The sequence below is a fragment of the Sinocyclocheilus grahami genome, unplaced genomic scaffold (genome assembly GCF_001515645.1).
Source record: "Sinocyclocheilus grahami isolate Dianchi unplaced genomic scaffold, SAMN03320097.WGS_v1.1 scaffold431.1, whole genome shotgun sequence".
Lineage (NCBI taxonomy): Eukaryota > Metazoa > Chordata > Actinopteri > Cypriniformes > Cyprinidae > Sinocyclocheilus > Sinocyclocheilus grahami.
The window spans coordinates 993,990-1,009,548 of NW_015505610.1; the positions used below are offsets into that span (position 1 = coordinate 993,990).

Below are 15,559 nucleotides of genomic sequence, written 5' to 3' on the forward strand. Positions count from 1 at the left end.
CCAAATATTCAGATGTGTGCAGCGCATTTTATGGAGGACGAGGACTGTTTCCTGAGAGAGTAACCTACAATGCCGGTGTCTGTTTTTATAAAGTGGGGCAATTCCAACTTTGCAAGGACAGTCTGGCGCTTCTGACTCACAGCCTGTAAGTACGTTTTCATATTTAAAGAATTTGCCACTGACGATTCAAACGAGTTTTGAGCAGTGTAGAGTAGCGCTTGTTGTTTGTCGTTTCTCCGATCACAAATGCAGACATGGTTTTATGTTTACACGGCGCGATACGCAACGGGTAAAAAGACAGTATAAGTCATTATAATCAGTAATTATGTCCCCACTGGATGCAACAAATGCCTCATTTATAATGGGTTTTACTGGTTTTGTCTCATCGCGCCGGGAGACAGCATCACACTATGGTAAGAGGCGTAACATTTCCGTCACACGGAAATACCTATTAGAGAGCTGGCCAATCAGAGCACACCTCGCTTTTCAGACCGATGAGCTTTGTAAAAATCGACACATTTCAGAAAGGCGGGGCATAGAGGAGAAACAATAATGTACATTATGTGGAAAATAATGTTCTTTTTAGCAACGTCATATGACCACTTTAATATAATGAAGTACTTAATTTAAAGATATCTCTTGGTCACACATTTTCATAGCAGACTCACTGATCTTTTTAGCATCCTCTTTAATAGAATCTAAGAATAATGTGCATTAATCAATTTGTCATCATAAGAATATTCTTTATAGAATTTTGGGTTACACTTTATTTTGATAGTCCACTTTAGACATTTTACTAACTATAAGTAACTTTGCAAATACATGTCAACTAATTCTCATTAATTTGTCACTACATGTCTACTAGCCCAGAGTAGACTGTTATGTTAGGTTTAGGGTTAGTAGAATAAGTTGACATATACTTGCAAAGTTTCTCATAGTCAGTATGTTGTATGTTGTGGACCCACCAAAATAAAGTGTTAGAAGATATTAAGCAGACAGTCTACTAATACTCTAATGACTGCTAGTTGACATGTAGTTGCAAAGTTACTTACTGTTAGTAAAATGTCAAAAGTGGACTATCAAAATAAAGTGTTACTGAATTTTGCAACATATCTTGACATTTCCATCAAATTTCTTGTTAACTGTTCATTAATACTCAATTTGGCCATAGATGTGTATTCTACTTTACTTTTATCTATATTTAAAAAATTTACTTTTTTTCTGCTTCTTCTAACCATTTATTCCTCTATAAAGGCTCCCCTTGCTTTATGTTTATATATTTTATCTAAATGTAATTGTATTTGTAATATATAGTTGTAATTTATTTTTCCATTCTTGATCTGAACTGCAATTTCCAGAGAGCTTTCACAAATTTTACAAATAATTTTATCTTTATTTTCTGTCCGTATGGCTACAGCTTTGATTTTATATTTCATTAATTCTCAATTTACCCCAAAATTATTTGTTGAGTTTGCCTCATTACAGCAATCTACACAGATATTTTCTGCATCATCTCAGAAATGCAGATCTGTCAGTATGTTCTGGTTCATTTTCCAGTATGTAATTATTTTTACATCTTTTGATTTTGCTGTGTTTATTGATAGAATAATAGTTTTGTGATCTGTAAGAACAGAAATATCTATAGAGACCTCTTTAACATAATTCACTAAATTCCTTGAAATTAACCAGTAATCTATACGGAACTGTTGAGTAAGGTCTCATTTACACCATGTAAACTGTTTTATTGACCATTAAATTTTATTTGGATACTTAGGTTTTCATATAACAATGAAGTCAAAGGTAGAACATAAGTTATTCTGGAAGAACAGATCTGACTTTTGGACATATTTGGATAGCATATTTAGTTTTAGTATTTGATAAGGTATTGTTAAAACAGTACATTGGTATCATTGTCAGTATATGTCAAGGGAATTCATGATTTGCTGAAAAGGAAAGCAGTATTTTTATTTTGCAGAAATTTAATGTGACTTTTATTATATTCAAGAAACATGTCTGTCAGATTTTAGTTTTTGGAAGAGTCAGTGGGGGATGATTTATAGATGTCATAATCGATCAGCCAGTGTCGCAATCTTAAAAGGTACATAGGAATATAATTCAACCGATATTTTATTACTCAGGTCAGTGGGTGATAGTGGTAATAGAAAAGAATGCTGAATGTCTGTGCAACTAACTTTGCCACACAAAATAAAGCTTTTTTTATTTTAAATTTCGAAGACCAGATTAAAAAAATAATAATAATAGAAAAGTTTAGCAATGCAAAATTAGTAATTGGATGAGATTTGAATACAGTATGGGATGACAGACATGTCTATTGAGCGCATCAGTGATCACGTCATCATTGCTCCCTTCTCTTCTTCTCATCCCACTAATGCACCAGTAGGTGGGGTTAAAGATGTGATGATGTAAAATTAGGGGTCCTATTTTAACGATCTAAGCACATGGGCTAAAGAGCATGGCGCAGGTGCACTTAGGGCGTGTCCGAATCCACTTTTGCTAGTTTAATGACGGGAAAAACAGTCAGCGCGACCAGCACATGGTCTAAAAGTGTTGTCCCTATTCTCTTAATGAGTAATGGGTGTGTTTTGGGCATAACGTGCAATAAACCAATCAGAGTCTCATCTCCCATTCCCTTTAAGAGCCAGTTGTGCTCGCGCCATGGCGTATTCGCTATTTACACAGTGGAATTTGCAAGAGCAAAGACTGAACGCGTCTCCAAAGAGGAAACAGAGCTGCTCGTGCGCGAGCAAATAGGTAGCCTAATTCTGATAGCTGCAATGACTATCCATTATGACATGTAGGCATTTTTATATTTATGTAGCCTAAACAATAATAATCTTTTACATTGTAATCCTTTAATTTTTTATATTTGTCATCTTTGTGTGCTGCTGCGCATCCCTGTGTGTGTAATAAGCAGAGTGTACGTGTGTTGTGGACCCGCCTATAGGTGCATATTACTAACACGCTCTTTAAATAACAATAATAAATAAATAAAAAATACTGCGCCATTGACTTTAGATCAGGTTTTAGTTGGTCAATGGCGCATTTTATTTCAGATGCCTCAAAATAGCAACACGCCAGCAATGCTTGAACACACCTCGTTTTCAGACCAGCACGCCCATGGGTGCACACATGGGTGCAAATGCATTTGCTATTTAAACAACATGGAGCTGGATGTGAAAATGATAACTCGGGCTGAAACTAGCAAAAAACACTTGCGTCCAGCCTGGCGCTGCATTGCGACGGGTGTATGATAGGGCCCTAGGTGTTGATCTGAATTTAGCAGAGGCAGTCTTTCATTGCACTATTACATCATACAGAGACAAAATCCGAAAAATGTGTTATGGCAGCTCTACGGTGACATTCACACAGTTCAAAAATAAAAAGCCTCTTTCCTAATTTTAGGATCCTTAGAAAGTAATTATTTTTAATCCAGTGATCCTGCTGTACCAGTTTTTCTGTCTGTCCATATAACGTTTGAGTGGACGGGGATAAAAAGGCAATCATTTACATGTTGATCTTACGCTGATGTATTCATTTATATTATGTAATAAAAAAAGATGAACTAGATGAAGCTAATTGCAGTATAGTTTAATATATTCTGTTGTGTTAAAATGGAACCACATCAAGTACTTTTAGTGTAATTTAAGTGTACTTCTATTTTAAAATACACTTTACATCTTGAAGTACTGTTAGAATATATTTAAAGCCTCACTTTAATGTTCTTCAAGAACATTTTCAATATCATATCAACTTATTGGAAATGCAGCTTATTATAAAGCTATTTTTCAGTATTCAATATGGTATATTAAGAAGTGCAGAAACCATTAAATAAAAATGTAACACACACACACATTTTACATTATATATGGTTGTGTATGTTACAGTAAATTCCCTGAGAAGTACAGCAGCATACATAAACTGTTAACCTAAATAATCATGTTCTAATGAATTAAAATAAAGTTCAGTGAAAGGCTGTGACAGAACTACTTCAATCAATTTGTTTAACATTTCATTGACACCTGTATTTCTGGAAAGTACACTATGAATATTCCATCAGTGAATAAAAATGAGTCACAAGGGTTACTTTTCTTTGAGTATGACATGTTGCTTTGACCATTTGACTTGTTGCATCTGAGGGCGTCACTTGCCCACCGCGGCACCGTCCCACTGTCGTTTAGATTTTTTTTTAGTAATAAAAATCATTTAGTTCAATTAGAGAACAGACAGTACAATTAAAAACAGAATGCGGCTGCTCAATGCAGTGTGCCGAACGAGTCACATCACAGATCAGATTTCATTTATCACGTGAGGAGAGTGAGTCGAGCTGACTGACAAGAAAAGCAAGGTGAGAAAGACAAGACGATAGCAGATGATTTAGTTTTGAAACAAAATGCAAAAGCGCCTGTTAGGCAATATTTTAGATTTTGAAAAGCCTGTCGACTTTTGCCGTTTATCTAAGGTGATTTTGGAAGTTTTTTAAACATTTGTGTCTTATTTATTTGTTTCCACAATGTTTGGTGATTTTTACTTTATTTAAACTTGTGTAATTTATTTATTTTATTTGACATCAAGGTGTATGCCGTTCCTTCAAGCTTTCTTACTCGTTTTGCTGATAAACGTTCTACATTTCTTATTTATTTGGTTCCACAGTGTTTGCTGATTTTCAGTTTTGTATACCTAGGCTATTTAAACTTTGTGTAGGCTAAGTTATTTGTTATTTTATATTAGGCATAGCCTATAGAATGGTGAATTTTGATTTGTTTTGTTAATAAAAGTTCTATGTTTTATATATTGGCTAAGTTGTGAGTTTGAAGTTGTAATTTGTTGTTGCTTGAATTGACACCGAAAATAAAGTAAAATATGCTCTGTGCTTTTAAGCTATTTAAAAGAGAAGGAAAGCGAGGAAAAAAGGGAAAACTCAAACGAACAATTGCTTTACGCCGAATTGCCGCTAATTTGAAAGTGAAAGTAAAATGTGCACCCCGCTTTTACAAGCTATTTAAAAACGAAGGATATTGAGAAAAAGAGGGAAAACACACACCCCCATGGTGATACCCGTATTACCGGTGTTGTTACACGTCGAATAACCAGTGGGGAAATTTCCTCACCGTCACAACCCTACTCAGATATTTCATCAGAATCTTTTGACTGAAGCGACAGTCATCAATTCGTGTACAGCTTCATAACATGGAAACTTACACAACGCTCATTCACTTATAGGCTGATTTATACTTCTGCGTCGGACCTACGCCGTAGGCTATGCTTCAGTTTTCATTTATACTTCTGCGTCGTCCGCGTCGACTTGCAGTACACATGCAAACCGCTAGTCTGCAGTGTCCACGGGCATGTTGCTTGTGTAACCCACAGTACCACGGCAAAAGCCGAAGAAGAAGCGGCTCATCTTGAGAAGCATTATAGCCGTGACGGTGGCAAATAAATATCAAATCATTAAATCATTATTTAAAACTACAAAAAGGAGACAACAACGGAACCGGAGAAGATGGCATTCTTTCAATCTCCACAAGGACGTGTACCACAGCAGATCAACATTGTTTGTCGCGGACAACTACTGATGTACAATGCTATGTAGTATAATAAATGATAAGACTTTTGTTCTTTGCTTTGTTTTATTTTATATAGGAAGGTGTAACATTAAAATATATTAAAGTGCACATAAACACACAACAAAACTTAAGTACATACGGAGAGAGGGGTTATAGCAGACCAATCACAGCGCCTGCGGTTCGCGTAGAATTGACGCATTGTTTTTGGAGAGGTGCACGTCACGGCGTAGGGTGTGCGTCTATGTGTAGGCTACTGCGTAGGTTCGACGCAGAAGTATAAATTGGGCTTATCTCAGGAGTTTTCCCTATCGAATGGTCTCTCCCGTTGTGTCACTTGATGCTTATGGGAAACACATCCAACAGTGTCGTGCTATAAGCAAGTGCAGAATGAAGCTGCGTTGCAAGCCCAGCCAGTCTCTGCTTCGTAATCGGCAGCCCTTTAGAGCAGCCTCTGAAGCATACAACGAGCTGCTCTGAGTGCCTGAACAGACTAGAGTGCTCAACATACATTCTAAAGGCTTGAACTGGGCAGAGTGGATTGGGACCCTGCTCACCATCTGCAACAGGGAGCGCTAGAAGGGTGATAACTTGAGCTCTGAACGGATTGGAGAGCACTTTCGGCACAGTATGAGGTCGAGGTGGGATCAATCTCTGAGCTCCCATTAACTTAACGACTAGGTTGTTTCTGCCGACTGACTGGCCAGCTAAGAGGGAATGATTCGCTGCAATAGCTGCCACGTAGACTTTGAGCATGGAAGGGGTGTGCCCCTTATCCAGCAGCTCTTGTAGAAAGGATAGCACGTGGGACACATCACAAGAGAACAGGTCCAGGCTTCGTGCTGTACACAAGTCAGAGAAGACTGACCATTTAAGGGTGTAAATGCATCTTGTAGACGGGACTCTAGCCTCTAAAATAGTATTTGTCACACTCTCAGGAAGCTGCAAAGCCTCCCATTGAGGGGCCAAACATGAAGGCTCCACAGCTCTGGCCAGGGGTGCCAAATCACTCCCTTCGGTTATGAGAGAAGGTCCTTCCTCAATGGTATTGGCCAAGGGGCTGCCGATAGCAGCTGAATCAACTCGGGGAACCACGTCTGATTCCTCCAGAGTGGGGCCACCAGGAGGACTGAGCATCTGACTCTCCTGACCCGTCTAATTACATGAGGAAGCAGGGCAATCGGGGGGAAGGCATAATCATTTGAACCGTTTAAGGATGTAATCTCCATTCTCCTGGAGATACATTGTCCCTGGACAGCATGTCTGCCCCATGGTTCAGTCTGCCCAGCACATGAACTGTTCTCAGTGAAAGAAACCGTTTCCCATAACAGGAGGTGATGAGCCAGCCTGTGAAGGGAGCGTAACCTGAGACCGCCTTGGTAATTGATGTAGGTCATGTTGTTTGAGCAGACCAGGACATGGTGACCCTTTAAGGCCAGCATGAAGGTTTTTAGGTTCCTTACATTTGTATGAATTCTAGCTTAGGTGCCATCTCCTCTGGATATTTTATGCTTAAAATAAAACAAAGGGAATGTGTTGCTCAGCCGCAACAGGCGAGGAGATGTGGTCATTAATAACTTCTTGAACGACAGAAATCTGGAATCGCCAATAACCTTAAACAAATAAGACATTACAGAATTACAAAAAATAGATTATAACTTCAGAAAACCACTACAAACATTGAATAGATCTTTACACAAACAACTTCAATAACAAAGTCAACTAAATAAACTCGGTGACTATTTTTTGAGAGTATTGAACATCCCTAATGGTAAATAAAACTGTTAATAAAACAGAATACAAACCTATGATAAGAATGCAGTGGGTGCTTGGGATGCACAGTACAGCAGCAATTAAAGCCAGTCATTAGAAAAGAAAAGAAAAGAAAAGAAACACTACGAATGTCATGAACTGTTGTCCCTTTAAAACCTGACTTACATCTGACACATTTGAACTCTTTACAGTCGGTTAAGACTTTTTAACTGATTTAAGACTGTCACTTGTCAAAAATAGTAATTTTGTTTGTTTTTATCCGTTCTAGTGTGCGAAATAGGACTCGATGCGCTACTGGCTCGCTGTCTGAAATGGATTTCTGTGCTTGACTGCGTTTCACAGACAGCATGCCAGTACTGAATTAACTTCTCTTTTGCACCTTATCGTGCAAGAGTGTGTATGTGTGTGGTTGTGAAACAAAAACAATAAAATAAAATAAAGTCTAAACCTACTTCGTTTGGCAGAAGAGCTGATAGTGTTATCCTTGAAGAATTTCATGATGCCAGATCTTCTCTTAGTTGTATCTTACTCTCTTTTAAATAAAAAAAAATCGTAAATGCTTTGCTTGACAATTCCTCTGCCAGCTTCTGTTGACTGCATTAAACCGCTCTAAACACAGTTGTACTGCACTTCAGTCAAGTAAGATGTGTGACGGTAAGCATGATATGTTGAATACGATGGCTCCAACATTCATTTGCTAAACAAGCCAGACAGCAACTAGGTTAACATAACGTAAACCGTTTATGTGACATTTAACAAAAAATAATTTACCACTGAAGTGAAAGAACGGTTCCCCAACCCCGAAATCCGACTTTAAAAAGAAACCTTGATTGAGCTGATCTGCTTGAATAATGATGCCTGCTCTTGCACTGTTTTCGCACCGATAATCGATTGAGGTTCTTGTTCCCACAATGCAAGGTGTAATTCAAAAATACGGAAAAACTGTAGAAAACCAAATACGGACAATTCCTTCAAATTATTACGGTATATTACTGTATTTCAACAGACTTTTTTACAGTGTGGTGAAACGAGGCGAGATACTTTCTGCCAATACAATGGATGTTTTCATAAGTGGTATAAAGCAGACAAATGTCACTACCTAGACTTTAAGCAACTATTTACCTAGGGCCTATAGTTGCTAGATATTTAGCTAGTCAGTGTCATGTTACAGCAGTAAACTTTAGCATTCACAAATGGCTAGTAAAAACTTGCCACAGATAAGAAGAATTTCTGCAGGCTGTGTATTCCATCTGGCCATGTCTGCTTTGGCTTGGCAGATGCACCTTTTAAGCACCTATTAAGTTGTTCACAGGAGGTGGGAGCTGACCTGGTATTCTAGTAAGAGAAATAAAATAAAGCGAAACTGGGATGATTTTTGCCTGAAAACATATTGTCATCTCAACAGCATATGGCAGTGTGATTGAACCATTGCCTTCAGAGTCAGTTTGAAAAGCTGAAAAGTTTGGCTCTGATTGGTAAAATTGAATGTAGCTAGCTAAAAAAATACAGAAATGAAATAAAAAATCTCACCTCATCATAAAAATAATGAGGTTCCAAAGGCCACAAACTATAAATGTTTTAAGAAGCTGTGTAAATATAAATATACAATATAAACACTGAATGTTCCATTTAATTAATAGTAAATAATATTAATTTAATAATAAAAATGACAAATTCTGTCATTAAGTACTCACCCTCATGTTGTTCCAAGTCCTTTAAGACTTTCGTTCATCTTCGAAACAGAAACTGAGATATTTTAATGAAATCTGAGAGATTTATGTCCCTCCGCTGAAAGTCACCAAAATGTTCACATTTCAAAAAGTTCATAGTGGATGAAAAGACATTGCAAAAATAATCCAAACGAATCGAGTGATTTCATCCAAGTCCTCTGAGGAGACACAATCAATCTATATGATTTTATAGTTTATTTTATTCATAATTATCAACGCATATCAGAACTGGTAAAAGGAAGCTCAGATATGCTTGCTTGATGCGCACAAAATCCAATCTTGGTTTTGCAATGCATATTATGCAAGCACGCTTGAGATTCCTCAAAAGTCAATGAGGTTTGTTTTTGTGCATTAAGTGGTATGTTGAGCTTGTTTGAATTTAGGTACATAAACAAGTACATACACAGGGATTTTAAGCATATTTTTGGAAAAATTATGCACTTCAGATGGTACGATGTTGAAATGCTTGTGGAAAATACAGTTAAATAGTAGCGTATTACAAGTAATGTATCATGTTATGTTTTTAAATGTGAAGTAAAAACTTTAAATATTTGTTCACAAGTACAAACAAGTAAATCTGAACATTATATTGAGTTTAAGTATGCTTACTACTAAGGCATAGTTGACAATTATATTTACAATACATTTTACGTTAGTACAATAAAGATTTAACTTGAATATTTCTATAACTATTGGGAGTGAATTAATATGCTTTATAAAATATATAAAAATGTTAACAAGATTTGAAAGGCACACATGAAAGCACGTTCATTACATAAATATTTAAAATATATTGCAGTAGGTCTACATATGGTTATAAATAAGATACCTATACTTTAAACCCACTAAAAGCTGAATCATTTTATGTTCTTAAAGTAAGTATAAAATATACTTTAAGTAAGAGTAAATTACAGTAAGTATGTTTTCTGTAAATACACTAAAATGTCACAAAAATATGCTTGTGTTTTAGCATGTCTTAAAAGCTTAACTAAGCACATATTTATTACCAATATACTTCTAGTAGACCTTTTAAAAAGATATAACAATGCAATTCAATACATTTTTAATACACTTCAAATAAGCATGTCAGGAGTACAGTTCTACTATAAATATACTATCTGAATTTCAGGTACATTTTAAATGCATTTAAGAGTACCGTACTGGCCCGAATATAAGACGACCCTCCTTTTTCCAGATGTACCTTTTGGAAAAAGGCTTTTTAAAAAAACAAATCTTGTTTTTTCTCAGTAAAACACATTTTGTCTTCAATTATTTTCATATTGCATATTTTTCCTATTTTAATTTTTGTTTTGAAAGTATGGTAAAAACTGGTAAAATGTACCAACAGTCACATTTAAAAAATATACACTTTTTGATATACCATTAAATAAATAAAAAAACAGGTAGCCCATCTGAATTAGGACATTTAGGCTATCCATCTAATAGTAGCCTACCAAAATCTTATTAACAGTAGAAGGTAAATCTTACTGTAGTCTTCAAATCTGGGTACTGTCTTACGTTTTAAAATCACAAAGGGAGTTTGGTCCCATCAGGCTCACGTGACAGTCACGACTCATGCAGCTGTAAGGTTTTTTCAGATGTATTTCCAAGAAAAAAAACATTGTCTTATATTCGGGTCAATACGGTACCTCTTTTCAGCTGGTAGGTCAAAGGATCAAGGAAAATTAGATTTCTCAAATTTTGATCATCTTAAATTAAATATGTGTACAAGAAAGGAAGAGAGAGAGAAAAAGTGATAGAAATAAAACCATCTGAGGACATTAATGTCACAGCTGGGAACAAGAACATACAAACTATGTATCCAATGAAAGTGAACATCTCAGAATAATCTATTGATTATGTAAGTTAATGTTTTTTGTTGTTGTTGTTGTTATTTTGTTTTTTAAATGTATTTATGTTATAAACACGTTATTTTTTGTATTCATTATTGTGTCAGATTTCAATAGCCATAAATAAAAGCAACAATTGATCATTTGTCTCAGATCTTAAAAATAAGGAAACAGAAACGTTACTACAAACTCTATTTGAACAAGTGTATTCAGTGACAAATATTGTATCAGTCACTGAATATATTTTAAAGGGGTCCTATTATGCTTTTTCACTTTTTGAATTTTAGTCAGTGTGTAGTGTGTATGTTTGGGCATAAAAAAGATCTACAAAGTTACAAATCTCAAAGTCCACTAAAGGGAAATATTTAGTTTTTTAAAAAACCTTTTCAAGAACTACAACGAACGGCTCGTTTGGACTACAGCGTCTTTTTCCGGGGTTTGTGATGTCACAAAGTGACCCATTAGAATATCATTAAAATAATTCCCGCCTACGGAAATTAGAATGGTTGGGGGGTGGGGAGGGGCGAGGTCGTGGTTAGAGCGTTGAGTGCATCAGACAAGACGACGACGAAGAAGAAGTGCTGCTGCAGAGTTAGTGCATCAGAGAAAACGAAGAAGAAGAAGAAGAGCTGCTGTAGCGTCAAGTTTTCGCCATGTCGAAGAAACGCTGTTTTTTTTCATAAATTGCTGACAGTACAATACTGGACAATGATGTAATCATTGTGAGACTAAAACTTCAATTATGAGACTATGGTATAAACAAATTCAGCTCTATAACAGTTTCACTGCAATTCATGTTATAATGTTAGAATTAAAGAACAACAAACACAATACATATTACCGTTGCACTTATCTGTACATCGTAAATGCACTTATTTTAAGCGGTTGACATCGTACCTAAAACGTGATTTAGCCAAAAAAAAACAAAAAATCAACAACAATAGCTTTACCACTGTAATATGTCTTGCAATATCCGTGCGTGCAAAGGTTCTGTGCAATCTTTTTTTTCATAAATTGCTGACAGTACAATACTGGACAATGATGTAATCATTGTGAGACTAAAACTTCAATTATGAGACTATGGTATAAACAAATTCAACTCTATAACAGTTTCACTGCAATTCATGTTATAATGTTAGAATTAAAGAACAACAAACACAATACATATTACCGTTGCACTTATCTGTACATCGTAAATGCACTTATTTTAAGCGGTTGACATCGTACCTAAAACGGGATTTAGCAAAAAAAAACAAAAAATCAACAACAATAGCTTTACCACTGTAATATGTCTTGCAATATCCGTGCATGCAAAGGTTCTGTGCAATCCTCTTGTTCAATATTCTCTGGGTCTGAATCTGGCTCAAATTGATATGGCAATATTGACGCCATCCTTAACTATACCGGAGCAGACGGAACTTGCTGCTTTGGCAAGGGCGTGCGTGGCAGTACAGAAACACTGTCTAAGCTGTTCGCCAATCACAACGCACTGGGACAATTAACCAATCACAACATATTTCGTCTTTCAGAAGGCGGGCCTTCATCAAACCCAGAACTAATCAAGCCGTTTGTGCCAGGCTGGGGAGGAAGGGATTGTAATAATGTAAATTATGTGAAAAATAATCCGTGCGTTTATCAAAACACCAAGCATGAGAGCATGTTCTTGTACACCCCCAAAACAAAATCAAGACTTTGTAAAAGAGCATAATAGGACCCCTTTAATTAAGTTAATATTTTTTTAAACATGTGACAAGAATTGATCCTTGCAACTGAAGTTTAAAAAAAAAACTATATTGTATGAATATTGTATGATGATTTGACATGATCCAGGATTGTTAGGTTCTTCAAAACTTGTCCTGCATTAGCTATCATTGCATTGCTTGGCATCAAGCTTATTTCAAGTTTGTGTGTGTGTGTGTGTGTGTGTGTCTGTCTGTCTATCTCTGTGTGTGTGTGTGTGTGTGTGTGTGTGTGTGTGTGTGTGTGTGTCTGTGTGTGTGTGTGTGGTGGTGTGTGTGTGTGTGTGTGTGGGTGTGTGTGTGTGGGTGTGTGTGTGTGTGTGTGTGTGTGTGTGTGTGTGTGTGTGTGTGTGTGAATCTCACTGGGTCATTCTGTGTCAACTCAACCAGAGGTCCCCGGCTCAAATTTTTGATTTTGCTAATATTTTTTCTGAAGAAAGATAAACATGTATAGTGATGAAAGCCAAAATATTAAATGTCATGGATGAATATTTACTTTAATATATAGTAATCCACTATTCTGTAGAGGGGGGTCAATGGCAATTTTCACTTGAGATTCAGAGCCAAATTCCAGGGGGTTAATTAAAAATGACTTCAGAAAGATAGAAGCATCATTGTTACTTTTACAGAGAGATTGGTAGTTCTATTAATAAAATCTGTTTACTTTAGCTGTCTTTGTTGCATTATGTTCCAGTGGTGAGCATTCAAAAATGGGGAAAGAGCACTTTTTAAGTTTTTTTCTCCAAAGTTTGCAGACCTGTAACTCAAAAAGTATTAAAGATATCTTAATGCCTTTTTACATATTAGGTCTTAATAAACTTCCCTTTTGGAATCTTCATTTTTACGTCCCTGCATTGTTCAGTTCCAGAGATATTGGAATTTCAATATGGCTCCAGGAATAAATTGGTTAAATTGTACACATTTTCAGTGGTCAAAAACCAAAAGTAGGTCACTTAAAAAATATGATACTTCCTTTCTTTTAAAGAGGAAAGTCTGAAGAACAAATAATGTTTAAACTAGAAATGTATCTTGTTTCCTTCTGTCAAAAGAACTGCATTTAACATACCTGTCTGTGTGCCGTATATATTCTTTTTCCAAAGTTTGCCTTCCTATAACTCAAGAAGTATTAAAGATACTGCAATATGATTTTAGATTCTAGTTCTTAATAAACTTTTCTTTTGGAGGATTAATTTTCAAGGTCCTACATCGTTCAGTCCCAGAGATATAGGGGTCTCCTACTGTCAATTTCTCAGTTTTTACAGTGTTATTCATCTATGACTTTTCCGTTTCAGGAGAGAAGTCTTTCTTGTGTGATCTCTGCGGATTTGCTGGTGGAACTCGTCATGCCCTGACCAAACATCGGCGCCAACACACAGGTACACACCAGGGTTATTCACAATTAGAATTAAATTGAGACTGTCCTTTTTTAAATTTCAATTTAGTTCCTGAATTTTAATTTCATTTTAATTGAACAAGCAATTCATGGATGCAGAATTAAATTCAAATTTGGATGTAAGGAAGCAGAATTTAGACTAATCAAAATGTAGCCTATATTTTCAAAATTGCAAATCACACTTAGAACTTTAAGTAAAAGCACAGATATCTTACCAGAAAATGACTTTTTGGTAGAAGTTGGAGTCACTGTTTAGAACAGGGGTGCCCAAGCTCGGTCCTGGAGGGCCGGTGTCCTGAAGAGTTTAGCTCCAACCCCAATTAAACACACCTGAACCAGCTAATCAAGCTCTTACTAGGCATACTAGAAACTTGAAGGCAGGTGTGTTGAGGCAAGTTGGAGCTAAACTCTGCAGGACACCGGCCCTCCAGGACCGAGTTTGGGCACCCCTGGTTTAGAATATAACTTGAGTAAAAAGTGAAAGTGAAGTGACGTGTGGCCAAATATGGTGACCCATGCTCTGAATTTGTGCTCTGCATTTAACCCATCCAAGTGCAAAAACAGCAGCCATATTGCTGCGGCGCCCGGGGAGCAGTTGGGGGTTCGGTGCATTTCTCAAGGGTCTAACCTCGTGGTATTGAAGGTGGAAGAGAGTGCTGGTTATTTACTCCCCCACCGACAATTCCTTCCAGACCTGAGACTCGAACCCGCAACCATCGGGTTACATGCCCGACTCTCTAACCATTAGTCCACGACTGCCCCAAATGTTTTAAAAACTTTAAAAGTTGAAAATTATGTGATATTTACTGTATTTAAGTAGGAAAGGTTTTTTTATATATTAAACATACTTAGGTTTTGAAAGTAAAAGTTACAAGTAAATGCAAAATAGACAATATAAAAAAAATTTTATACACAGTTTGAGCAGCAAGATTGTGTTCAGTTTTAACTCTTTCTTCCATTTTGTATCTTTAGGTTTATAGGTCTTGTGAATCAGTGGACTGTCAGAGTCTCATTCTAATGCCTTTGATCTGCAGGTGAACGACCCTTCAAGTGTCAGCTGTGCAATTTTGCATCAACCACACAGTCCCACCTGACGCGCCACAAACGCGTGCATACAGGCGAGAAGCCCTATCGCTGCCCCTGGTGTGACTACAGGTACAACAAACTTAACTCTTAATGTATGGCGTTATTTTACTGACAAATGTCGTGAGCGCATTATTGTAGTGCGAAAGCACATTAATACAATGCGTGAGGTCGAATCTCTGCTCGCGAGAGTATTTCCTTTGCTCTCACACAAAACTGGACGCTCGCACTCAGATACACGCTGCTCTCGCCCGGAGAGAGTGCGCTCACTTACAACGTGTCTCTCCTCTCACTCAAACTGTCCTGTGCACTCTCAGATCTCTCTGTGCTCATGCACTATAGATATTAATTATTTTCGCACCTGAATTAAACATTGTCAAAGGTTATCATTATGCACTTTTAAAAGTAG

The 15,559-nt window shown here is 36.7% G+C and overlaps 1 protein-coding gene across 1 annotated transcript in view; it reads left to right on the forward strand.

The window, feature by feature from the left end:
* znf407 (zinc finger protein 407) overlaps positions 1-15,559 on the forward strand; it is a 74,748-nt gene that overhangs the window by 43,493 nt on the left and 15,696 nt on the right. Inside the window, exons 6-7 of the mRNA XM_016233464.1 lie at positions 13,967-14,050; positions 15,102-15,222. Coding sequence (XP_016088950.1) covers positions 13,967-14,050; positions 15,102-15,222 — 205 coding nt within the window. The remainder of the gene's footprint in view (positions 1-13,966; positions 14,051-15,101; positions 15,223-15,559) is intronic.